Here is a 27,354-nt window from a genome sequence, read left to right on the forward strand (position 1 = left end):
CTTCATCTGGAAAAATAAGTCTCACGAACTAAAAAAATCTGTCCTTTCAAACAAAAGAGCTGAAGGCGGTCTAGAAGTGTTGGATTTTGTTGACGTAAATAACACTTTCAAGATAAACTGGTTGAAAACATGTTTGATCAATACTGATTCAATATGGTATTTCATTCCAAATAATGTGTTTAATAAATTGGAGGTCTTCAATTTTTACTGCAATGTAATTCTATTCCTGAAAGATTACCTGCTAAATTTGGCTAAATTTCACCAACAAGCTTTAATGGCCTGGAAAATATGTTTCCTGTACAATCTTTCCCCACATAAAGCTCTTTTGTGGAATAATTCAGACATAACTGTAAGGAATAAGTCATTGTTCTACCCCAGCTGGCATGAGAGGAATATTGACTTTGTTCTTGATGTTTTAGACAACAAGGGTAATATTCTCACATATGAACAATTTATAACATTGAAAGAGTTTCCAATACCTTTCAGAGAGTTCATTTCTGTGATCAAAGCTGTTCCCAGTGGTCTAATTACACTTATGAAAACTCATCTTCATTTTAGGAATGATCACAAAGTTTATCCAGAACTCAGATTGGAAGGCGTGGGCTTTCTTGAGGGATCGTGTTCAAATAAATGTATAAGACAAATTCTTCATTCACAAAACCAACTTACACCGAGAGGAAGGTTTTTCTGGAACATGCTTATTCCTGACATTGTTTGGAAAAATCCATGGTTAAGGCCTTACAAATACTGTTTACCAAACAAAGTAAAGGAAGTGCATTTCAAAATTTTACATAAGATATATCCATGTAATTCTATGATGTCCAAATGTATAGCTAGCTATTGATGATATCTGCGTTTTCTGTGAAAAAGAAGGTGAGAATCTGTCTCACTTGTTCTTTGAATGTAAATTTGTGTTAGAATTTATGGAAAACCTTGCAAAATACTTATTTACCATTATGAACACTGCCTATGTTTTTAACATGAAAGATATAATATGTTACTATTGCAATGATAACAAAACCACTGAAATGATTGTTAATTTTTTTATTATTTTTGCCAAATACTTTATACACAAACAAAAATTCCAAAATTCTATACCAAAATTACACATTTTTCTGATTGAATTAAATTATCTTATTAAAACATTAACCCTAGTGAATAACAACAAGAATAACATATTCCTGAATCATTATAATAAGATATTTTCAGAGTTAATACAATTGCACTAAAATTGTTTATTTTTTGTATTATTTTATAGATTTTTTGTATGTTTGAGTATTTTCTTGTTTGATGTATGTTTGATGTAGCAATGTAAGTTGATTTTTGTATTATGAATAAAAAATATATTTTATACAAAATAATATAAAAGATGCTGGTAAAGTTTTCTCTGCGCACCTACAGTGCTGGTCATAAAAAAAGTTAGCTAGCTTATGGATGCAAACAATGTTCTTCCCCAAAAACATAGCAAAACGAAATAATCTGTTTTCTGTAGCTATAGTAGCTAGCTAACTATATAGCTAGGTGTCATCATCTAAAATAACCCTAATTTATAAGACAGTTCTTATTTGATTAATGGTGGTCGGCCCATCTATGTGAAGCTAGCCACAATAAGAATGAGCCACAATAGTGGATTTTGCGGTTAACCTTCAAAATAAAAGTATGTCATTGACAGTGATGCAAATTAATACAAATAGTAGAATTATGCCATAATTGAATAGATGATGCCAAAAGAGGTTGGAATGCTGTTATATAAAATCAACCAAATACAATAATTTGTTAATTTGACAAAAATCTGTTGAAATCACACTGGATGGATTATGCTTTAGAATTGCATTGGGAGCATACTAAACCAATGTGGTGTAGCAGTGGGGATGTCTGTTTTGATTGTCTTGTCCCGTCCCTTGTATATATCAGTTTTCTTCATATATATTTCATATATATTTGTATAATTCTTTTTACATTTGCACACACTGTACATAACTTTTTCTATTTTTATATATTTTGTGTTATTGACTGTGCGTTTGTTTATGTGTAACTCTCTGTTGTTGTTTTTGTCGCACTGCTTTGCTTTATCTTGGCCAGGTCGCAGTTGTAAACGAGAACTTGTTCTCAACTGGCCTACCCGGTTAAATAAAAGTGAATTAAAACTTTTAAAATATATACTTATTTCACAGTACAGCTTTACCTGTAGATTGTGGATCAATGACATGGGGTCTCAGTCTACTCAGGACACCCAGAGAACATTATTGTCGTACTGTAGCTCTTATTGCTGGACTCTGAAACAACTGAACTGAGACACATTTATTGTCAAGCTATGTGTATTGAACACTATTCCAGAGGAAAAACAATACTGTGTGGATGTTTTGGAGTCTGATAACTCTGAGGAGGACGTTGTGAAAAAATATATTGGGTATTGAGTAGACTGATACCCTATTTCATTGATCCCCAATCCTTAGGTAAAGCTGTACAGTACAATATGAATGTCAATACACACAATAGGCTGACTGGGGAGGCGATTTCACAGTCACAGTCCCGCAATAAGAGCTACAGCGCTAATATTTGAGTAAACTCTTCACAGTCGTGTTCTGTGGGTGTCACCGAGTAGGCTGATACCCCATTTCATTGCTTCACATTCCAACCTTGTTTAACATGATCTAATCTAAATATGGCATGATTCCACCAGTTGTTACCTTCTGCATCACTGTCAAAGAGGAATTTTATTTTGAAGTCAAATCGCAAATTCCACTATTATGCCTACTCCTTATTGTGGCTAGCTTCACAACACATAACCCGGTCTGGTCGAGCATCATGAAGCTAGCTGGCAGTATATAACGTTAACTTTGGGCACCAGGGTTTAGGAGCTGGCTAGCTATTTCTTGTCGTGAACTGAAGTTCAATTTCAACAGGCGAACAACATGTGGCAACCTCTTGCTAGGGACTAAGCTAAAGCTAGCTGCTAGCCCAGACGTTGCGGTCCAACACAACATTCTACAATTAAACTGTTTTATTTGACATGTCAAATTATAAGCTTATTCAATGTGTCAAATAGTGTTATTTGATGTGTATCTTTTTTGACACGGAAAGACCCAAACGGCGTTCTATACTGTGGTACCTTGATTATCTGCATACCATTTTGATTAACATAGTTGAACATGAGGAAGATATCACGAACTTGTAGCTTCCGTATGTGCTTTTACAGAAAAACTGTTACAATTTAGTTATTTTTTTGTGCATAAATCCTGAGACATTATTCACGTCAAAATGTTTTCAGGGCTCAAGCAACAGCAACAAAAGTATAGCAATAGAAAATAATTGAAATTTAAATAAAAGAGCAAAATCAAGTCTCAGAACCAAACGCTAAAATAAAGTAGAAGTTTATCACAAGCAGAGGATCAATGGGGATTCGGGGAGATGATGTCATATTCAGGAGACACGTCTGCCTTGTCCAATGAGATGTAGGTACTATCTTCTTCTTTAGCTCTCTTCTGTCCACCCTTTTTGCTATTTAAGTCACAAAAACATTGTTCTCTGAGATGATTTTAGGGTCAATTTGTGCAGAACTGAAAATAATAACATAAAGGAAACATCTACTGTACGATATGTTGCAACCTGTTATTTAAGAATAAGATCTCTTTAATGGTCAGTTGCACACAAGGTCCAACCTCTTTTAACCCAACCCCTGAAAGACACACATACATAAACCTGTTGGAGAGGTGGGTAGCGTTTCAAACTCAAGGGAGATAGATAGCCCTCGGCCCCTAAACCCTCAGCCCCTGCGGCCATATTTGTCATCGGTCCAAATGATTAGCCAAGGGAAGTTTGCAACGTAAGCCCCTCAGCCCTCGTTTTTAATGGAGTTTGCGAGTGTACAATTATGTTCACTTCGGAGCCTGAAACGCCCCATAACTCAAATCGCAATGATTGTACATCCGATAAGAAAAGTCAGCCAAAACTTAGAACCTCAACATCAATATGGAGTCAACATACAAGTGTAAGTAAAACTCATGTAAATAAGTTAGAAATTGTGCTACTAATGAACAAACACGTCTCATAAAAGTAATCATGTTTTTGTTTGGTTAGCTTTTGGAAATTGCAGAAATAAAAATGTTTCCTTCTTCAGAAGTAACTAGGCAGGCTAATGTAAGGTAGCTAATTAATTTGCTAGCTTAGTACAGTAGGTGTATATTAATGATTATATAGTTAATGTAAGTACACATGCAATCATAATTGACAGTTGTGCATATAAAGCACCCACAAGCTACCGGTGGCAGTGATCTTGGAATGAACGAGTGACGAATTTACGGGCTAGGGCGGTCCATTTAAACCTCTTGAGTGTAGGGGGCAGTATTTTGATGTTTGGATGAAAAACATACCCAAATGAAACTGCCTATTTCTCAGGCCAATAATCTAGAATGTGCATATAATTGTCAGATTAGGAAAGAAAACACTCTAAAGTTTCCAAAACCATCAAAATAATGTCTGTGAGTATAACAGAACTGATATTTCAGGCGAAAACCTGAGGAAAATCCAACCCGTTTTTCCTGAAAGTTCTCTGTTCCATAGCTTGCCTTCGCTCCATTTAAAGGGATATCAACCAGATTCCTTTTCCCATGGCATCCCCATGGTGTGAACAGTTTTTAGAGATAGTTTCAGGCTTGGAAAATGAGCGAGAAAGATCACATCGTGTAAGGGGATGGCTGAGTGCCAGCAGCATGCGCAACAGCTTGGAGCAGCCATTTTCTCTCTCTCTCCTATTGAAGAAGCTACAGTCCCGGTTGATATATTATCGATTATATATTGTAAAAACAACCTGAAGATTGATTATAAAAAACGTTTGATATGTTTCTACGAACATTACGGATACTATTTGGAATTTTTGTCTGCGATGTCGTGACCGCTCGAGCCTGTGGATTTCTGAACATAGCGCGCCAAAGCTCAGTATAACAATGATAAGCATTTTATGCCACCTGAATTTATGTCGTATGTCCTCATGTATGAAACTGTGGTATTGTAATGTTTTCTTACCATTTACAAGCGCTGGTCAGATAGACAAGGAGGGCCACATTAAGGCTGAGGGACAAGCCAACGATTATCCAGGGAAAGACTGCAACATCCCTCTTCTCTGACCCAGGGATATCTATGGGAAGTGATACAAATTCATTGGTACAAAAACACTTTGTTTAATTGATCCAACACTATTCTACTTTTTACTCTTTACCCCACTAGTTAGGTTTCCATCCAATTGGCGACAGATGTTCATGCAGAATCAAATGTGCAAACGAACTTGTTTCAGATATAATCAGTGTGTGATGACGCAGTCCAGACAAAATGTTGTTTTTCACTTAAGTTGTCATTTACCTAATAACTTTAGCGATAGTTTTGTCAAAAAAACTGTTGCGGTAAATAGCAAATGTGCCTAATCTGATTTTGGCACATGCATAAAGACTAACAGCTCACATATACAGTGTGGGAAGGCTGTGCTGGTTGGCTAGTCTACATGATGAAATTATCATGGACAGGAGCGAGAATATTTATCTTCGTCAAAAGGCAGTCAAGCAACGATCATGTCATTAGAATAAGACCTTCGATATTTATTTCAAAGTAGAATCAGGATAACCGTGCACCACCCTGTGAAGTTCATCATTGATTTCATTTGTAGCCTAATAAACTGCATGGTTTCCTGAATCGTAGTGGAGGACCACACACCATATCAGTGCTTGAGTCCAACTTTATACTTCGATATTATGGTGGTTATTTCAATATTTGCGGATAAAGGCGTTTCCACTGCCATTTCTCGCATAGATATCCCACCATGTCGAACGAACAAATGATCTGTCTGCATTTATAAAATTGTATCGAAACTTCCTGTTTCCATCACAGATGTCATACTTTTTAAAAAATCCGGTATGACTTTACTATCATAAAAACTGTGGATGGAAATGTAGTATCTGACATACACTACATTACCAGAAGTAAGTGGACACCTGCTCGTCAAACATCTCATTCCAAAATCATGGGCTTTAAAATGGAGTTGGTCCCCCATTTGCTGCTATGATAGCCTCCACAACAGCCTCCACTTCTGGGAAGGCTTTCCACTACATGTTGGAACATTGCTGAAGGGACATACTTCCATTCAGCCACAAGACGATTAGTGAGGTGTTGGGTGATTAGGCTTGGTTCGCAATCGGTGTTCCAATTCATCCCAAAGATGTTCGATGGGGTTGAGGTCAGGGCTCAGTGCAGGCCAGTCAAGTTCTTCCACACCGATCTCAACAAATCATTTCTGTATGGACTTCGATTTGTGCACTGGGGCATTGTCATGCTGAAACAGGAAAGGGCCTTCCCCAAACGTGCAACAAAGTTGGAAGCACAGAATCGTCTAGAATGTCATTGTATGCTGTAGCGTTAAGATTTCCCTTCACTGGAACTAAAGGGCCTAGCCCGAACCATGAAACAATGTGCTTTATAAAGAGGTGATCATGAAACTATAGTTTTTTCAACTCTGCATAAACTGAGTATAAACAGCATATAATGAGTAGTCACCTATTTATTACAAACATTGTTGAAGAAAAGTTCAAAATTAACACATTGCCACATTATAATGAGATGAATGGTGAATTTTGCACTTGACACAACTTTTGCACGATGAAAATGTCATCGTCCTTGTCGGTGTGATTTGAGCTGAATTTGAGCAGAAATGAATTAGTGATTCATCTTCACTCAAATTGTAAAATGTAACACTAGTCCTATACATACATAGAATGTTCAACTGAAGAACTTACGTGTCAGGCTCCCTTCAGCTTGGTGTAGTACGGGGAATTCCATCTCGGTCTGGCCAATTACATTTCTGCTGACACACTCCATGCTGCTGTTCTTGTATTCTGAGGCAGACATGGTGATGGTGCTGTTCACGGTTTGGGCACTCCTGGAGACGATGACACTGTAACTAATATAGACCCCTAACATTGGCCAAGCAATCACTGGTAAGGGAACCCCCTGACTGACACACACACAGGTCAGGACCTCTGCCTGGACCACACACACCGAGCCATTCAGGAACTTGGGACGGTCTAGGGAAGACAAATAAATACTTGTTTACCTAACAGAGACTTGAAGAGTAAGTACTGTAATGTATTTTGATAATGAGGGAATGCTCTGAAAGGTGAATGTACATTTTACTGTTAAAGTCACCGTTTTCTCCACAGTAATGTTGGCCTTCTTGTAGATGCCCATACATGTGAGGTTGATGTTGTGATGTTCGGATTTAGGAGTGAAATACAACTTATTCACACTGAATGTATTTTCTGCTGTTGATGGCTTCATTATCCCAAAATATATGCCTAAGTTCTCTGTCCCTCTCCAGACTATTCCAACAAAATCTTCTTCCAGTCTTTGCGGGCAGAGGTCATTTAGTTTGAGTGAATATACTTTGCAGGTCAGTGTGGCCCTCTCTCCCTCTGTGAGAGGGGGTGTCTCCACAGTGGGCTTCTTCTGGGTTAGAGCTAAACAGAATTTGGCAAAGTTTGATCACTTTGACAATTCATTTTTCAAGCATTTTAATTCAGATTGTGCTGTGATGTGAAGAACACGATTATTATCATTTGGAGGTTCTGAATCAGTGACAAAATACGCTGGAATTGAACATGATTAGAATTCAGAGTGTGTAGGCTACATTTATTCTCACTTGGACACATAAGGTGATATTTTCATCAGGCAAAGACCAATACAGTAATACTCATTATAATCTGTAGTGTGATTTAAGAGAAGGAAAGTAGTATATTGTTGACATAGATTCTGACGTACCAGACACTGAGACTCGTACCCTCTCAGGAAAGACATACATTTGATCACCTCCCCATGTTAACTTGAATCTATACTCGCTTTCTCCTTCTTGTTGGTCTTCGAGGAAAAAGCTGCAAGACCTTTCAGGACCTCTCAGGGACTGCCAAACAACACCGCACACCTCTGCATCTTTTTCAAATACAGGCGTAAGTGCATCTCCTTTGAACCAGACTCTTCGTACGTATTCAGTAATGTTGCCTGGGTACGTGAATTTACATGATATAGGAATGCACCGTCCAGCCTCTACTGTAACGTCTTGGGTCACTGTGATGGAGAAGTTTGTACCTGTCTCACGAGGCTCTAAAAATGTCCAGTATAGTAATACATTTAACAATTGACTCGCCAAAGCTGACAAAGAGAGTAATCTTATTCCAAAACATGTTACTATACTCTTTTGTCAAGTCATAGAGCATTATACTGTACCTATGCACTGACTACAACTTGCTGTTATGACCCAGCAGATAGCCACGGTGCAGATCTCAACCAGCATCTTCTTTTATCACAAGACATAAGAAATCAGGATTTATGAGATACAAATCTATGCTGTAATAGAGAGTATACAATTTATTTCCCTCAACAGCTAACCAAATGCACAAATGATTCATCACTTCATAATATGCTGGCTTAATGACTTGTTTATATTGTTATAAATCAACTTACCACTCCCTACTGTGTACCAGCCCTCTGTCTGTCTCACTTAGCTCTCTTTGTTCGGTGGAGATATCTAAATATTTTCTGTCATTTCTGGCTGCGGGAAATGTAAAAATATCTGTAGAGGCCAGAGTCGAGTCAGTATCTATCTTTAGTTCCCCCTTTTCACAACCTAATTTTGTGTTGAAACAATATAAACTGTTGCACAGTACAACACTGTGTTAATGTCAGTACAATTCGAAACAGTTGTAGAATATACTAAAGTCAGCATAGTAACCTAAAATACTGCATTAACATTCAGGGCCTTGGTATACTTGTTTGTTTAGTCTTTGAACTAATGCATGAGGGCAGTTCATATTTCAGATGAAAATAACTGTGCATATGGTTCACATTGGTCAGTTTTATCCTGGGAATGCATTTTTAGTGCATCTCAATGTATTACAAAAACAACCAAATTCAAACCAAAAGTCATTGGTAGACCATATACAACTATACTTTATGCTGCTGGTTGATCTTTACTAATAGTTCACTAATATCTGACTCAACAGATATCTTTGGGCCCCATACACACTTAGGTTGTACAACTGATGTACGACGCATTTGACACCATGGTTGTGATAGCTGATATTTTGGTGATACAATAAAGAGTTCAAACAACCACTGCAGGCTTCCAACGCTTATGTAATTATATTTGTGCAGAAAACCCCCGTTTGGTCACAACGATTGTGCCAAATGCATCAGTTGAGTATGTTTTACTTAGTTGTTAACACACTTTAGGTTTACCCTAAATTTCATTTAAATTCCATTCAGTTTGACTATGACTTACAATGGCTAGAATAACTCTACAAGGCTTTTAGTTTAGGTACCAACTGTGTGAGTATCTGTAGTTTGGTGCATACTGATGAGAGACTTTGGAAGGCATTTGCAGGAGTAGCCAACAGGTTGAGGCTCATGCCACCAGAATTGAGCCCAAATGAAGCCATATCTAGAATCCCTTATAAAAGTCACGATAGCAGGTATTGTAAAGACAGTTTGCTATACTGTCCCTGCTGCAGCATGAGGCCTGCTCAGGAGACCTGTACTTTACGCCCTTTTTCAACAGCAGAAACACATATATTTCAGGGAACATGGTGTAGAGTTTAAACGGAAGTATTTAGGAGAAGTTAAACCCCACCTAACAAATATAGCAAAACTTTAGCACTCAGTCTCAAAGTGTGAAGAGGAACTAAACTAGGGCCCACAGAGTGTTGTAAGGGTTGGTCAAACTCTGTGAAGATGCACTAACATGTCTGGTTAAAATACAATAAAAATGTAATGGGAAACCGAGTTGAAGACCAAGAAGGCATAATGGCTTTTACGGTAATATTGTTTTTAGAGGAATTGCAGTAATGGTCAAATATTTTTTTTAACGTTTAAAAAATAATGCAACTGTGAAAGAGGAATCATCACTCCTCAAATGTGGTTCTGATATAAATGTATAAGTGAATGATTGTGGAAGAAAAACAATCTAATTTGCTGCTGATTTTGAATAAGCTATAAAATCATCACAAAATACACTATTTTTTCAAAAGTATGTCGAAACCCCTTCAAATTAGTGGATTCAGCTATTTCAGCCACACCTGTTTCTGACAAATGGAAAAATTGAACACACAGTCATGTTTGTCTATGTTTGTCTCCATAGACAAACATTGGCAGCAGAATGGCCTTACTGAAGAGCTGAGTGACTTTCAACGTGACACCATCATAGGGTGTCATATTTACAACAAGTCAGTTCGTCAAATTTCTGCCCTGCTAGAGCTGCCATGTCAACTATACGTACTGTTATTGTGAAGCGGAAATGTCTAGGAGCAACAATGGCTCAGCCGCAAATTGGTAGGCGTGTAGCGCCTAATAATTGTCTGTCCTCAGATGCAACACTCACTACCGAATTCCAAACTGCCTCTGGAAGCAGCGTCAGCACAATAACTGTTCATCGGGAGCTTCATGAAATGGGTTTCCATGGCCAAGCAGCCGCACACAAGCCTAAAATCCCCATGCGCAATGCGTAAAGCACGCCACCATTGGATTCTGAAGCAGAGGAAACGCTTTATTTGGAGTGATGAATCATGCTTCACCATCTGGTAGTCCGACGGACATATCTGGGTTTGGCAGATGCCAGTAGAATGCTACCTTCCCCAATGCATTGTGCCTACTGTAAAGTTTGGTGGAGGACAAATAATGGCCTCGGGCTGTTTTCATGGTGCGGGCCATGCCCCTTAGCTCCAGTGAAGTGAAAGCTTAACGATACAGCATTCAATGACATTCTAGATGATTCTGTGCATCCAACTTTGTGGAAACAGTTTGGGGACGGCCCAAACCGGTCATGCAGTGTATATTGAGTACAAACCAGTAGCCTCTAATGTTAATAATGAACGGAATACATAGTCAGTTGCGGAACTGAATGCATTCAACCAAAATCTGTCTTCTACATTAAACCCTATTTCGCAGATTTTTCCACTTTGGATGCTTGGTTAATCAAACTAGCAACTTTTCAGTTACTGTCTCAACGCTTTTAAACTGTAGGCTACCTGTCGCTCATGATAAATGCATTCAGCATGCTTGTGAGTTAATGAAGAATATGTCAGCGAATGTGTTTTTAACTCATATAAAGGTAAGTACCCTTTTCTCAGCAGATCTTGCGTATTGGGGAAATGACTTCATCCATCAGACCACAGAGGGTTAAAAAAGATAGAGGATATTGCAAGTGTATCTCTATCCAATGCAAGGCATTTGAAATATTATTCACATGTACTTGTTACAAACAGCCAATCTTTAAATATGTACACATTTTCTTGTATAAATCTTTCTTATGGTAAATAAAACTGCATGTAAATATAAAAGGCATGGGTATTGCAGTGTGTGTTGGGATCGCAGTCTGTGGCTCAGTTGTTTGAGTACGGTGCTTGCAAAGCCTGGGTTGTGGGTTTGATTCCCACGGCGGACCAATACAGGAAAAAGTACAAAAATGCATTGACTCACTACTGTAAGTTTCTCTGGTTAAGAATGTCTGCTTAATGACTTAAATGTCAACCAAGTTGGTTTGATGGGTTGGTTGATTATGGTCTATATACAGTATGGCTGGGCGGTATACAGTATAGAGGGACTTCCTGGATTGCAGCACCAAGTTAGAGAGAGTAACAGAATGGGGACATGAAGTGACAGTTCACACCCATCAGAGAGACACAGGGCTCCTGATCAACAGGAGGAGAGAGCACACAGAGAGGTAATGTGCTGATTCAGTCTAACTTTCTGCATGGATCGAAAGACAAGCTATTCAACCATTATATATTTTTGTTTTGTTACATTGAATGACTGTTAAAACTTGATTATGACTACTTAATGTAATGGTAATTTTCTATGAATCATTTAGGGCATTACATCACATTGCTTCATAAGGCTTTATATACAGTTGAAGTCGGACGTTTACATACACCTTAGCCAAATACATTTAAACTCAGTTTTTCACAATTCCTGACATTTAATCATAGTAAATATTCCCTGTCTTAAGTCAGTTAGGATCACCACTTTATTTTAAGAATGTGAAATATCAGAATAATAGCAGAGAGAATGATTTATTTTGGCTTTTATTTCTTTCATCACATTCCCAGTGGGTCAGAAGTTTACATACACTGAATTAGTATTTGGTAGCATGGCCTTTAAATGGTTTAACTTGGGTCAAACATTTTGGGTAGCCTTCCACAAGCTTCCCACAATAAGTTGGGTGAATTTTGGCCCATTTCTCCTGACTGAGCTGATGTAACTGAGTCAGGTTTGAAGGCCTCCATGCTCGCACACGCTTTTTCAGTTCTGCCCACACATTTTCAATAGGATTGAGGTCAGGGCTTTGTGATGGCCACTCCAATACATTGACTTTGTTGTCCTTAAGCCATTTTGCCACAACGTTGGAAGTATGCTTGGGGTCATTGTTCGTTTAGAAGCCCTGTTTGCGACCAAGCTTTAACTTCCTGACTGATGTCTTGAGATGTTGCTTCAACCACATAATTTTCCTACCTCATGATGCCATCTATTTTGTGAAGTGCACCAGTCCCTCCAGCAGCAAAGCACCCCCACAACATGATGCTGCCACCCCCGTGCTTCACGCTTGGGATGATGTTCTTCAGCTTGCAAGCCTCCCCCTTTCCCTCCAAAGATAACGATGGTCATTATGGCCAAACAGTTCTATTTTTGTTTCATCAGACTAGAAGACATTTATCCAAAAGTACGATCTTTGTCCCCATGTGCAGTTGCAAACTGCAAACTTTTATGGCAGTTTTGGAGCAGTGGCTTCTTCCTTGGAGCAGCAGCAGCCTTTCAGGTTATGTCGATATAGGACTCGTTTTACTGTGGATATAGATACTTTTGTACCTGTTTCCTCCAGCATCTTCACAAGCTCATTTGCTGTGGTTCTGGGATTGATTTGCACTTTTTGCACCAAAGTACATTCATCTCTTGGAGACAAAACGTATATCCTTCCTGAGCGGTGTGACGGCTGCGTGGTCCCATGGTGTTTATACTTACGTACTATTGTTTGTACAGATGAAGGTGGTATCTTCAGGCGTTTGGAAATTGCTCCCAAGGATGAACCAGACTTTTGGAGGTCTTGGCTGATTTCTTTTGATTTTCCCATGATGTCAAGCAAAGAGGCACTGAGTTTGAAGGTAGCCCTGAAAATACATCCACAGCCAAAACTATAGTTGGTTAACAATACATTTGTGGAGTGGTTGAAAAACGAGTTTTAATGACTCCAACCTAAGTGTGTGTCAACTTCCGACTTCAACTGTAGCTTATTCATAAAGATTTATAAATGCTGTTAAATGTATTTTGGCGCAGTCATATAAGCTTATGTTGGGCATTATAATGTTTTATAGGGAGTCACTCATAAGGAGTTATAAATATGCTTGGAATGCATTATGAAGAAGGCCCTCATAGGAACTGTGACCGTACATTTTTCTTTGACATACTCTCTAGGCATTACAGCAAAATACTTCTCAGTTGAATAAACATACAAAGACGGTTGTTATGAATGACACTGTAGCACTCATAAAGATGTAATGAAACGTTAATATCGGATGTGTATTGCTATATGTTGTTATTATCACAACACCATTTCATATTCTATTTCACACTTGTGCTCCAGACCAGAAGACACAGACAGAGACAGTGACAAGAAGAGAAAGAGGAAAGAGACCCCGGTACTGTGATTGATTCATCAAGGCAGTGTAAGCAGGATGTGGGTCCTCATCTCGGCAGCTCTACTTCTCTCTCTGACAGAGAGAGCCACATGCGATAGTAAGGTCCCTTTTATCACAACTAATGTTAATGTGATAATCATTAGTAGATGTGGTAGTAGTTGTGATATGGCAAATATCTCAGTAGACACTATCTCATTAAAAAAATGTTTATGAACAAGTGAAGTAGTATCCAAGTGCTTTCTGTATTACTCATGACTGTATTCATTTCCCTCCATGTGAACTGGCCAACAACAGCATCACCCTGGACCATCACCTTCAGTCCAGCAGAAATAACAGCAGAGAAGGGACTATGTGCTGTTATTTCATGTACTTTCACTCACCCTGATAACATAAAGCCTACCGCTGCAATGTGGTTCAAGTGCCCTACAAAGGGCAAATGTGATAAGGATAAAAACACAATGTTCCACTCCAATACTCCCTCTAAAGCTCAGGAGGGTATTAAACAGAGAGTGTCTCTACTGGAGACTGATCTGACAAAGAAGAACTGTAGTGTGATCATCAACGACATCAGAGAGACTGATGCTGGAGAGTATCAATTCAGACTTCCAAGTTCATATACATACTCGAAGAAAGTGAGCATCACAGTGAGCGGTACTATGACTATTATTACCAGTTACAGTGACAACCTATTATTGTAGTTAATTGTATACAGTACAGACTTGCCAAGTTCCCCCTCAGGTCTCCCTTATTATAAAGTCCTATCATAAGAAGACATTACTGGGAAAACTCCCATTCAGAGTCATCACATGCATGCTGCTCTCCTACGGCTGATTATGTGTCACTGCTGTTTTGTACACAGATGTAAAACTCACTTCTGTGTTTGTATTTCCTGCCTCCAGCTCTGACCCAGAAGCCCTCAGTGTTGACTCCTCCTCTGACAGAGGGAGAACCAGCTACTCTGACCTGCATCGCCCCGGGGATGTGCTCTGGAACTCCTCCTAACATCACATGGACAGGGAGAGGAACAGGAGACAACATCATTGAGCTCAGAGACAACATCACCATACAGGAGAGAGAGGACCTGACCACTGTGACGACAACCCACTTCTCAACGTTGACCTTTACCCCCTCAGCTGAACACCACAACATGATGGTTACGTGTCAAGTAACCTTCCAGAAAAAATATCAAATTGAAGAGACAGTAACTTTGAATATGACATGTGAGTACCACCTATCCTACATTTGACATTAAACACCTTGTTCCAGAGAATCTTTGAAACCTAAGAATAACCTTGATAATAAGCAAATGATACAGTATGAAGACTCCACCTGCAGTTATGTCATGGCTTTGACTTTTCCCCTTTTTAATCATGATCCATTGTTATTAGTCCCTCAACCAACATAGTCTGAATTTAGTGTATGTTTGAAAATACATCTGTACAATTAGAAACTCTTTGCACTTAAAGATGTGAAAGACCCCCAAATAACTGGAAATGAAATGGTGAAGGAGGATGGTACCCTGGATCTGACATGCAGAGTTGACAGTTACCCTCCATCTGATATCACTTGGAGTAAGAACGGGGCAAGTGCCCCACTTCAGAATTACACTGAAAATGCCACTCTCACCATCTGCAATGTGACAAGAGAACATGCTGGGGAGTATGTGTGTACAGTTCAACACCTCAACAGGACTATGACAGCTTCCACTGTTGTCACTGTGATGTGTAAGTACTAACTTGACTGTAATATACAAACTCATGTCATATTTTATGATCTTGAATTACTCTGGCATGTTTTTAGCATCAATCTATCACTGATATCTCTCTCTTCACTGTCTTTTTCCAGACCTTCCTGTGATTCTTCCTGGCTCTGGGTGTGTGGACCAGGCAGAGGTCATGACCTGTCTGTGTGTCAGTCAGGGGGTTCCCTCACCCCTCATAGTGTGGCCACTGCTGGAGCTCAACACAGAGAGGTGCAGCCCCACTACATCAGTGTTGGGTTCCTCAGTGAACAGCACCATCAGTCTGCCTGTTGGAAACCACAACAACACCACTGTGGAGTGTGTCAGCAGCAATGTGGTGGGTGTAGTGAGAGAGAAGCTGCAGGTCACACAAAATAAGAGCCAAGAAAAGCAAAGAGGTAAATATGTATGTCAAGTTACTTGGTTAGAGAGTCAGAGCTTCCCATTCCCACCCAATGTTTGCAATATTGAGGATGTTCTGTACATTTAGACATTTCTTTACTACCACTCAATACAAGAAAACACGTGTATAACCGTCACCAGTCTTCTTTTTCGCTGCATTAAAGTACAGGTCACTCTTTATGTTGAGCTAGCACCTATTGCATTTATGCATTTATTCCAAGATCAGCATGCAGCTGTAGTGCTTCGAAGGCCCTGTGATAAGGTTAGCGATAAACTGAACTCCAAACTGAACAGAACTACACTCTCTTCTACCATTGTCTTAAATATCTTTAATGGTCTCGTTGTAAAAGCTAAAATGCCGTTGGGGACTACGAAGCACCTGTGTGCCAACCTTGGAGTAAACTGACTAAATGCATAAATGCAATAGGTGCTAGCTCAACATAAAGAGTGACCTGTACTTTAATGCAGCGAAAAAGAAGACTGGTGACGGTTATACACGTGTTTTCTTGTATTGAGTGGTAGTAAAGAAGTGTCTAACATATCCTTTGTTTGACCTACTTACTGGAGGTCAGCCACCAACGACAGACCTGCATCATGTGCCACTGCTGGGTGGTCGCAATCTTTTGAAACTTAAAAACGCACTATTAATTGTCTATAATCAGCACAAGTGCTTTCATTGCGTATTATTAATATGATTGAAATTACATAGTTATGTTTACAGTGATATATTGGGAGGGAAAAATATTTCCCAGGGTGGGGGTGTTCCCCGTCCCCCCTGGGATTTCCGCCTATGGTGTGGTTATTGCAATAGGTCTAGACTGCTCTAATGACACTCTTTCTCTCTTCATAAATTGTCGATCTTTCTGAAGGATGTGGGACTGCAGTTCTCCCCTGGACCATAGCTGGTATGTCTCTCAGTGTGACTGTAGCCCTTCTCATCTACCTGTCTACAAATGCTTACATACGGTAGGATCCTTTTCACTTATAGCACAATAGAGACAAAATGAGGATAGTTATACTTCTTATTTTCTGCCAATGTATTTCACATCTGGTTCATAGATGTATTTTTTTAACGTGTACAGGACACTTTATTTCTCAAAGTACCTATTATAAGCCCAGACAATGTCTGATAAGATGCTTACTATAGGCCTAGATTTACTTTCTCTGAGTGCTAGAAGTAACTTAACCCTACCACTTGGTTTTTTATTGTGGTTCTTAAAGGATGCAAGGTAAGAATGTGAAACCAAAAGAAGAGGAGAGTGCCTACATCTCATTGGATAAAAAATACACGTCTCAGGAAGAGTATGAGGTCATTGCCAGGCGTCCAAGATGATTGAGCACCCCCCCCCCCCCCCCCACTCCTAAGCTTATGCTGAGAGTTTTCAGTAGACTGAGATCATTTTCATGTAAAATAATTCACACTTATCATATTAGTAAAGTTTCTGATTTGTATGCATAAAATGAACAAGTTATTAAGCACAATTTTTTATAATAAAAATGATTATGTATTTCATGGAAAAGCACAAGTATTATACGTTTTTTTTAAATCACATACTTTTTAAAATGTTTACTTTAGAGAGACTATGTGAATCAAACATGGAGATATAATGATTCTTTGCACTCTGCACTATCATCCTGAAATTGTACATTTGCTCATTGCACTTTGTGCACTGCTGTAGATTCCTTCACCTGCCAATTCTCTGACTTCAATATATATATATATTTCCATTCCATATTGTGGTAAAAAAAATATGTGTGATGTAGTTACTGTAAACAATGAAGAGGTGGCATGAGATTAACTGTTAGTTAAGTAATGGAGAAACTGTATGAAATAATATATACTGTCGTGGCCAAAATATTGGCATCCTTGCACTTTTTTCAAGTAATTCACAATTTTCCCTAAAAATAAGTTGAAATTGAATAAAGTATTTGGTCTCCACAGTTCTTTATTTCACTGTTAATATTACAGAACCTTTGTTTTTGATTCAGAACACAATATATTGATTTAAATCAGAAAATATACAAATGGCAGTAACAAAATTATTGACACCCTCGACTTGATATTTGGTAGCACAGCCTTTGGTCAAAATAACTGCAATCAAGTGCTTCCTATAACCATCAATGAGCACCTCTGTACTGGCAGTTTAGCCCAATCCTCTTGTGCAAACTGCTCCAGTTCTCCCAGATTAGAAGGGTGCCCTCTCCTCACTGTTGTTTTCAGATCTCTCCACAAGTGTTCAATGGGATTTAGATCTGGATTCATTGCTGGCCACTTCAGAACAGTCCAGCGTTTTGTCTTGAACCATTCCTGGGTGCTTTACCAAAAAGCTCTAATTTGGTCTCATCTGTTCACAGGACATTATCCCAGAAGGATTTTGGCATGTTCAGGTGTGTTTTGGCAAATTGCAGTCGGGCTCTCTTATGTCTTTCTCTCAGCAGTGGGGTCTTCCTGGGTCTCCTGCCATATAACCCTGTTTCATTGAGTTGGCTACGGATGGTGCGAGTTGAAACTGTCGTACCTTGTGTCTGAAGGTCAGCTTGAATGTGTGTGGCAGTTGACCAAGGTGCTTTCTCCACCAATCGAACAATCCTTCGCTGAAAACTTACATACATTTTTCTTTGGTGGCCACGTCCAGTGAGGTTGGCTGCAGTGGCATGGTCCTTCTTTGGGATAGGGGGCGGTATTTTGACATCCGGATGAAAAATGTGCCCAAAGTAAACTTCCTGCTACTCAGGCCCAGAAGCTAGGATATGCATATAATAGACGCAAATATAGATTTGGATAGAAAACACTGTACAGTTTCTAAAACTGTTAAAATTATGTCTGTGAGTATGACACACCTTGTTTGGCAGGCGAAACCCCGAGGACAAACCATCCAGGATTTTTTCATTTGTTGAGTAGACTGTGTTATCAATTGGTTTTCTATGGGTAACTAGATTTATGAGGCACTTGGTTGCAGTTCCTATGGCTTCCACTAGATGTCAACAGTCTTTAGAAATTGGTTGATGTATTTCCTTTGAGAAATGAAGAAGTACGGTTATTCAGAATGAGAGTCAAGCCAAGTTTTATTTTTTGTTTGGTGCGCGCCACCTGTAGCTCACTCCACTTTGATTTTATCCGCTAGTGACCTGTAGCTCACTCCACTTAAATTGTATCGATTATTTACGTATTAGGATACCTAAGGATGGATTAGGAAAGTTGTTTGAAATGTTTGGACAAAGTTTACAGGTAAATTATTAGATCATTTGTAGTCATGTTGGGCGAGTTGGAACCGGTGTTTTTCTGAATCAAACGCGCCAAATAAATTGACATTTTGGGGATATAAAAAAGGAGTTTATAGAACAAAAGGACCATTTGTGATGTTTCTGGGACATATTGGAGTGCCTACAGAAGAAGCTCTTCAAAGGTAAGGCATGAGTTATGTAATTATTTCTGACTTTTGTGTCACCACCTGCCTATTTGAAAATGATTGTTATGCATTTGTATGCTGGGCGCTGTCCTCAGATAATCGCATGGTTTGCTTTCGCCTTAAAGCCTTTTTGAAATCTGACACCACGACTGGATTAACAAGAAGTTAAGCTACCGTCCCACCTAGACTAGAGAAGTTTTAAACTTCTTGATAACATTACGTACGGTGGAAGCAGGAACATCAAAGTCTCTGGAGATGGACTTGTAGCTTTGAGATTGTCCATGGTTGGCTATAATCTTGAGTCTGACCTCCTCAGATAATTCTTTGGTTTTCTTTCTTTTGTCCATGCTCATTGCGGTACACACAGTGACACTATTCAAACTGGTTGAATATGTGATTTTTATACTGCAGGCACCTTCAACTCACCGCAGGTGAGTTCAATTCCAAAGTAAATGAGAATCACCTGCATGAAATCAAATTATTTCTAACTACTTCAAGAAGGTGCCAATAATATTGTCCGGGCCATTTAAGGATTTCTTTGTGGAATGAGCTAAGACATAGCAAATTATATAGATTTTTTTGTTTTGTTCAACTGCACACTGAAGACATACATATGATTTCAACATTTTTCTGGAAGAAATGGGGCATTATTTTAAAAAAGTGCAAGGGTGCCTATATTTTCGGCCACGACTATATATATATACAGTGGGGCAAAAAAGTATTTAGTCAGCCTCCAATTGTGCAAGTTCTCCCACTTAAAAAGATGAGAGAGGCCTGTAATTTTCATCATAGCTACACTTTAACTATGACACACAAAATGAGAAAAAAATCCAGAAAATCACAAAATAAGTATTTGGTCAATAACAAAAGTTTATCTCAATACTTTGTTATATACCCTTTGTTGGCAATGACAGAGGTCAAACGTTTTCTGTAAGTCTTCACAAGGTTTTCACACACTGTTGCTGGTATTTTGGCCCATTCCTCCATGCAGATCTCCTCTAGAGCATTGATGTTTTGGGCTGTTGCTGGGCAACACAGACTTTCAACTCCCTCCAACGATTTTCTATGGGGTTGAGATCTGGAGACTGGCTAGGCCACTCCAGGACCTTGAAATGCTTCTTACGAAGCCACTCCTTCATTACCCGGGCGGTGTGTTTGGGATCATTGTCACGCTGAAAGACCCAGCCACATTTCATCTTCAATGCCCTTGCTGATGGAAGGAGGTTTTCACTCAAAATCTCACGATACATGGCCCCATTCATTCTTTCCTTTACACGGATCAGTCGTCCTGGTCCCTTTGCAGAAAAACAGCCTCAAAGCATGATGTTTCCACCCCCATGCTTCACAGTAGGTATTGTGTTCTTTGGATGCAACTCAGCATTCTTTGTCCTCCAAACACGACGAGTTGAGTTTTTACCAAAAAGTTATATTTTGGTTTCATCTGACCATATGACATTCTCCCAATCTTCTTCTGGATCATCCAAATGCTCTCTAGCAAACTTCAGATGGGCCTGGACATGTACTGGCTTAAGCAGGGGGACACGTCTGGCACTGCAGGATTTGAGTCCCTGGCGGCGTAGTGTGTTACTGATGGTAGGCTTTGTTACTTTGGTCCCAGCTCTCTGCAGGTCATTCACTAGGTCCCCCCATATGGTTCTGGGATTTTTGCTCACCGTTCTTGTGATCATTTTGACCCCACAGGGTGAGATCTTGCGTGGAGCCCCAGATCGAGGGAGATTATCAGTGGTCTTGTATGTCTTCCATTTTCTAATAATTGCTCCCACAATTGATTTCTTCAAACCAAGCTGCTTACCTATTGCAGATTCAGTCTTCCCAGCCTGGTGCAGGTCTACAATTTTGTTTCTGGTGTCCTTTGACAGCTCTTTGGTCTTGGCCATAGTGGAGTTTGGAGTGTGACTGTTTGAGGTTGTGGACAGGTGTCTTTTATACTGATAACAAGTTCAAACAGGTGCCATTAATACAGGTAACGAGTGGATGACAGAGGAGTCTCTTAAAGAATAAGTTACAGGTCTGTGAGAGCCAGAAATATTGCTTGTTTGTAGATTACCAAATACTTATTTTCCACCATAATTTGCAAATAAATTCATTTTTTTCTCATTTTGTCTGTCATAGTTGAAGTGTACCTATGATGAAAATTACAGGCCTCTCTCATCTTTTTAAGTGGGAGAACTTGCACAATTGATGGCTGACTAAATACTTTTTTGCCCTAATATTAGTATTACTGTTTTGGAGATGTGTTGAGAATACAGATTACAATCTTGCCACATTTACTGTTGTACTCTTCATTTACAGTGCCTTGCGAAAGTATTCGGCCCCCTTGAACTTTGCGACCTTTTGCCACATTTCAGGCTTCAAACATAAAGATAAAAAAACTGTATTTTTTTGTGAAGAATCAACAACAAGTGGGACACAATCATGAAGTGGAATGACATTTATTGGATATTTAAAACTTTTTTAATAAATCAAAAACTGACAAATTGGGCGTGCAAAATTATTCAGCCCCTTTACTTTCAGTGCAGCAAACTCTCTCCAGAAGTTCAGTGAGGATCTCTGAATGATCCAATGTTGACCTAAATGACCAATGATGATAAATACAATCCACCTGTGTGTAATCAAGTCCCCGTATAAATGCACCTGCACTGTGATAGTCTCAGAGGTCCGTTAAAAGCGCAGAGAGCATCATGAAGAACAAGGAACACACCAGGCAGGTCCGAGATACTGTTGTGAAGAAGTTTAAAGCCGGATTTGGATACAAAAAGATTTCCCAAGCTTTAAACATCCCAAGGAGCACTGTGCAAGCGATAATATTGAAATGGAAGGAGTATCAGACCACTGCAAATCTACCAAGACCTGGCCGTCCCTCTAAACTTTCAGCTCATACAAGGAGAAGACTGATCAGAGATGCAGCCAAGAGGCCCATGATCACTCTGGATGAACTGCAGAGATCTACAGCTGAGGTGGGAGACTCTGTCCATAGGACAACAATCAGTCGTATATTGCACAGATCTGGCCTTTATGGAAGAGTGGCAAGAAGAAAGCCATTTCTTAAAGATATCCATAAAAAGTGTCATGTAAAGTTTGCCACAAGCCACCTGGGAGACACACCAAACATGTGGAAGAAGGTGCTCTGGTCAGATGAAACCAAAATTGAACTTTTTGGCAACAATGCAACACGTTATGTTTGCGTAAAAGCAACACAGCTGAACACACCATCCCCACTGTCAAACATGGTGGTGGCAGCATCATGGTTTGGGCCTGCTTTTCTTCAGCAGGGACAGGGAAGATGGTTAAAATTGATGGGAAGATGGATGGAGCCAAATACAGGACCATTCTGGAAGAAAACCTGATGGAGTCTGCAAAAGACCTGAGACTGGGACGGAGATTTGTCTTCCAACAAGACAATGATCCAAAACATAAAGCAAAATCTACAATGGAATGGTTCAAAAATAAACATATCCAGGTGTTAGAATGGCCAAGTCAAAGTCCAGACCTGAATCCAATCGAGAATCTGTGGAAAGAACTGAAAACTGCTGTTCACAAATGCTCTCCATCCAACCTCACTGAGCTCGAGCTGTTTTGCAAGGAGGAATGGGAAAAAATGTCAGTCTCTCGATGTGCAAAACTGATAGAGACATACCCCAAGCAACTTACAGCTGTAATCGCAGCAAAAGGTGGCGCTACAAAGTATTAACTTAAGGGGGCTGAATAATTTTGCACGCCCAATTTTTCAGTTTTTGATTTGTTAAAAAAGTTTGAAATATCCAATAAATGTCGTTCCACTTCATGATTGTGTCCCACTTGTTGTTGATTCTCCACAAAAAAATACAGTTTTATATCTTTATGTTTGAAGCCTGAAATGTGGCAAAAGGTCGCAAAGTTCCAGGGGTCCGAATACTTTCGCAAGGCACTGTATTTTGGGGTTTAATTTGGATTTAATTTGGGTTTTCAGCCACTGTTTGGAAGACATTTAAAGATTTAGTCACTAGTCCATCAGACATTTAGAACATCCAAAGACAAGGAATATCCAGTTAACTTCGCCATATTTACCACAATAAATGTCCACGTTGAGGTATGAGGCCTGTTCTGATCAGAACATACTATTTTTTCTAACAGCAGCAACACATATTTGAGGGATTATCGTTCAAATGTAAGTATTTAGGATAAATATAGTAAGGATGGGGCCACTTAAACACAGTCTTAAAGTGTGAAGAGGAATTTAACTGTGGCCCACAGTATTGTAAAAGCTGTGGTCACCTCAGTGAGGCTAAACTAGGCAAAAAAGAAACGTCCCTTTTTCAAGACCCTGTCTTTCAATGATAATTCGAAAAAATCCAAATAACTTCACAGATCTTCATTGCAAAGGGTTTAAACACTGTTTCCCATGCTTGTTCAATGAACCATAAACAATTAAAGAACATGCACCTGTGGAACGATCGTTAAGACACTAACAGCTTACAGACAGTAGACAATTAAGGTCACAGTTATGAAAACTTAGGACACTAAAGAGGCCTTTCTACTGACTCTGAAAAACACCAAAAGAAAGATGCCCAGGGTCCCTGCTCATCTGCGTGAACGTGCCATAGGCATGCTGCAAGGAGGCATGAGGACTGCAGATGTGGACAGGGCAATAAATTGCGATGTCCGTACTGTGAGACGCCTAAGACAGCACTACAGGGAGACAGGATGGACAGCTGATTGTCCTCGTGGTGGCAGACCACGTGTAACAACACCTGCACAGGATCGGTACATCCGAACATCACACCTGCGGGACAAGTACAAGATGGCAACAACAACTGCCCGAATTACACCAGGAACGCACAATCCCTTCAGCAGTGTCTGCAATAGGCTGAGAGAGGCTGGACTGAGGGCTTGTTGGCATGTTGTAAAGCAGGTCCTCACCAGACATCACCGGCAACAAAGTCGCCTATGGGCACAAACCCACCGTCGCTGGGCCAGACAAGACTGGCAAAAAGTGCTCTTCACTGACGAGTCGCGGTTTTATCTCACCAGGGGTGATGGTTGGATTCGCATTTATTGTCGAAGGAATGAGCGTTACACCGAGGCCTGTTCTCTGGAGTGGGATCGATTTGGAGGTGGAGGGTCCGTCATGGTCTGGGTTGGTGCGTCACAGCGTCATCAGACTGAGCTGGTTGTCATTGCAGGCAATCTCAACCCTGTGCGTTACAGGGAAGACATCCTCCTCCCTCATGTGGTACCCTTCCTGCAGGCTCATCCTGACATGACCCTCCAGCGTGACAATGCCACCAGCCATACTGCTCGTTCTGTGCGTGATTTCCTGCAAGACAGGAATGTTAGTGATCTGCCATGGCCAGCAAAGAGCCCAGATCTCTATCCCATTGAGCACGTCTGGGACCTGTTGGATCGGAGGGTGAGGGATAGGGACATTCCCCCCAGAAATGTTTCGGAACTTGCAGGTGCCTTGGGGGAAGAGTGGGGTAACATCTCACAGCAAGATCTGGCTAATCTGTTGCAGTCCATGAGGAGGAGATGCACTGCAGTACTTAATGCAGCTGGTGGCCACACCAGATGCTGACTGTTACTTTTGATTTTGACCCCCTTTTTGTTCAGGGACACATTATTCCATTTATGTTAGTCACATGTCTGTGGAACTTGTTCAGTTTATGTCTCAGTTGTTGAATCTTGTCATATTCATACAAATATAGTTTGCTGAAAATAAATGCAGTTGACAGTGAGATGATGTTTCTTTTTTTGAGGAGTTTATTAGATCTGGTTAAACACGTCATGGGAAACTGAGCTGAAGACCAAGAAGGCATAATGGCTATTACAGTAATATGTTGTTGTTTTTTTTAGATACATTTCAGTTAGTTCTCTGTATTTACAGTAGTGGTGAGTTATGAGGTGCGGGATTGTTTTGTGTGTACTCTTTGTACACGCATGTATGTCACGATTGTTCGTGTACGTGAGCTGTTTTTTGGGACTGTTTAGTTCCCCTGTGTTTTGGGGCATTTGTTTTGAGTGACGTCTGTTTTCACCTGGTCGGTGTATAAAGAAGTAGCCTACTCTGAACTATCTGTCTCCTGCGTCTGACTCCTTCCTCCACTACACCCTGTGGCATTACAGGTACATGCATTCTATTACTGACGTACAGTGTTAACTGTAGTGTTAACTGGGTGTTGTTTTAAAATCAATTTCAGATTGTCTTTAGAAATTCATATTTATTATCATGAGAATCAGATATATTGTCAAAAGCGCGAAGCCTTGCACCATATTGTAATGGACGTGCCAGCTAACCCCTCCAAAATATAGTTATTGTGAAATTTAATTCATAATATTTTCCTAAGAGAAAAAGAGATGATCCCAAAGGACTCAGACTCCAAAAGCCCTTTCATGAACCTGGAGATGGTGGCATGTGAAGACCAACAGGTGCAGTACCAGTTTCTTTCTTTATTCAGCTCTGCAAACATTTAGTTAGCATTGACATGCCAATAGGAATTGATAGGACAGCATAAACAGATCTGGGACCACCAAGCTAACAAAAGACTCCTAACACAGTTATTTTTATAATGTACTCCATAGACAAATGAAGGACAGGCTGTGCAGGTGGTGCTGAGGGAGGGAGCAGAAATCAGAGGGCCGCAGACCAGTGGAGCCACGGGAAAATCTGACACAAGGGAAGAACCAAATAATGTGGACTACGCCAGTATCAACTACTCCCTCTGCTGAAGAAGAAGACTCCTGAGGAGGCAGAGAAGAAGACCACTACCACAGAGTCAAACTACACTGAAATCAAACGCGAGAAGAAGAAAGAGGGAGAAGAAGATGGAGGAGATGGCAGTGGAGTGATGGAGGAGGGGTTAGACGGGAAGGAGATGATGGGGAAGAATAAGGAGAAAGAGAACAGTAAGCCAGCAGTAGAGACATATGAGGATACAGAGCTTTACTCCAACGTCAAGGCTGTTATGGGTGTTGAGTGACACAGCAATTTTCACTAGAAATGAGGGGGATGGCATACAGTATTATACAGCTATGGGTTCTTATATCATTTTCTGAATCCAGATTGAAAGTTTTATGATGATACTGAGACTTTTGTTCAACTGAAACTACTGTAGTTAGTAGTGTTGGTGTTGTTTCCTCATGTGCGGAATCCAGTTTGAATGTTTTATGATACAGAGACGTTGTATAATAACTGAAACTACTGTAGTTCGTAGTTTTGGTAAATTCTTTATTTTACAGCCCTGTGTCAGCTGGTACTGTACGTGCAAGGTGGTTGTACATTTTCAATAAGAATACTTCCTAGTTGTACATACTGTAGAAGCAAATGTTGATAATGTTTTTGCAATGTTTTTCAAGGAAGTGTCATTTTACTTTTGTAATGATTCTGTTTTGTCACCAGGTGAAAGGACTGACAAAGATGTGGTTTGTAAAGTAGAGGTCAAACCATTTCTTGTTTTTCCCCTCTTTCCTTTCATATTTGGATTTCTATTTCTTATTTTATTTAACTAGGCACGTCAGTTAAGAACAAATTCTTATTTTCAATGACGGCCTAGGAACAGTCTGTTCAGGGGCAGAACGATAGATTTGTACCTTATCAGCTCGTGGATTTGAACTTGAATATTTTGCCAAATTAGCGAAAAACACACAAAAAAAGTAGTATAAAGAGCTATCCCATCTATGAGAATATTTTTCTATTTATAAGTGTGCATTATTGCAGAATTGTTTTATATGGAGGTACTACCTCATTTCATGGTTTTGGGTATTTTCAGTTGTTGTTCTCCAAAATCTGTTCAAATAATGTTTAATGGTGTATTTTTTGTTGTTGCTATTTCCAACTTACCATCTCCACAAATTTCGTTCAAGAGTAATTTTAGGCTGTCAGTGGTATAAATAAGGGATGGGCAACTTTGATGGGGGTGGAGGCCGCAATAAATCTGAACTCATCACGGGGGGCCGCAGTGGCTCACGGGTCTGTATACCCACATCCATACACACACATGTAGTCAGAGCCGGACCTATCCTTTTGGGAGCCCTAAGCAAAATGTTGTTTCCCTAAACCTTGCGAGCACAACATTTTAGG

General features: G+C 39.8%; 2 protein-coding genes across 4 annotated transcripts; one reads left to right on the top strand and one right to left on the bottom strand.

Moving 5' to 3' along the window:
* Nucleotides 1–1,031: 1,031 nt before the first annotated feature.
* On the bottom strand, nucleotides 1,032–8,693 carry LOC110516494 (sialic acid-binding Ig-like lectin 14). Of its 2 annotated transcripts, none has more exons than XM_021594930.3 (7): nucleotides 8,503–8,693; nucleotides 8,266–8,332; nucleotides 7,804–8,142; nucleotides 7,173–7,502; nucleotides 6,783–7,070; nucleotides 5,026–5,137; nucleotides 1,032–3,501 (listed from the first exon to the last, which is right to left on the bottom strand). In XM_021594930.3, exons 2-7 carry the CDS (start codon nucleotides 8,330–8,332, stop codon nucleotides 3,393–3,395), a joined length of 1,245 nt encoding a protein of 414 aa, XP_021450605.2. In that variant the 5' UTR covers nucleotides 8,503–8,693; the 3' UTR covers nucleotides 1,032–3,392. The 2 variants fall into 2 exon arrangements, with proteins under 2 accessions (XP_021450605.2, XP_021450601.2); XM_021594926.3 differs by having other exon boundaries at nucleotides 8,266–8,335; nucleotides 8,503–8,662.
* A 2,788-nt stretch (nucleotides 8,694–11,481) lies between these two features.
* Nucleotides 11,482–17,808, top strand: LOC118936488 (sialic acid-binding Ig-like lectin 14). Of its 2 annotated transcripts, XM_036973679.2 has the most exons (8): nucleotides 11,482–11,755; nucleotides 13,670–13,821; nucleotides 14,019–14,375; nucleotides 14,624–14,944; nucleotides 15,191–15,448; nucleotides 15,570–15,863; nucleotides 16,737–16,833; nucleotides 17,089–17,808. In XM_036973679.2, exons 2-8 carry the CDS (start codon nucleotides 13,761–13,763, stop codon nucleotides 17,198–17,200), a joined length of 1,500 nt encoding a protein of 499 aa, XP_036829574.1. In that variant the 5' UTR covers nucleotides 11,482–11,755; nucleotides 13,670–13,760; the 3' UTR covers nucleotides 17,201–17,808. The 2 variants fall into 2 exon arrangements, with proteins under 2 accessions (XP_036829574.1, XP_036829576.1); XM_036973681.2 differs by lacking the exon at nucleotides 14,019–14,375 and having other exon boundaries at nucleotides 11,626–11,755.
* Nucleotides 17,809–27,354: the final 9,546 nt, after the last annotated feature.

The sequence above is a fragment of the Oncorhynchus mykiss genome, chromosome 3 (genome assembly GCF_057628025.1).
Source record: "Oncorhynchus mykiss isolate SJ-2025 chromosome 3, ASM5762802v1, whole genome shotgun sequence".
NCBI classification, from domain to species: Eukaryota; Metazoa; Chordata; class Actinopteri; order Salmoniformes; family Salmonidae; genus Oncorhynchus; species Oncorhynchus mykiss.

Coding starts and splice junctions, on each gene's coding strand:
- LOC110516494 (XM_021594930.3), bottom strand. CDS start 8,332: ATGCTGGTTGAGATCTGCACCGTGGCTATCTGCTGGGTCATAACAGCA. Junction 7,503..7,803: donor GGTACGAGTCTCAGTGTCTG/GTACGTCAGAAT, acceptor AATTCTGTTTAG/CTCTAACCCAGAAGAAGCCC. Junction 7,071..7,172: donor GGTGACTTTAACAGTAAAAT/GTACATTCACCT, acceptor TGTCTTCCCTAG/ACCGTCCCAAGTTCCTGAAT.
- LOC118936488 (XM_036973679.2), top strand. CDS start 13,761: ATGTGGGTCCTCATCTCGGCAGCTCTACTTCTCTCTCTGACAGAGAGA. Junction 14,945..15,190: donor AGTAACTTTGAATATGACAT/GTGAGTACCACC, acceptor TTGCACTTAAAG/ATGTGAAAGACCCCCAAATA. Junction 15,449..15,569: donor CACTGTTGTCACTGTGATGT/GTAAGTACTAAC, acceptor GTCTTTTTCCAG/ACCTTCCTGTGATTCTTCCT.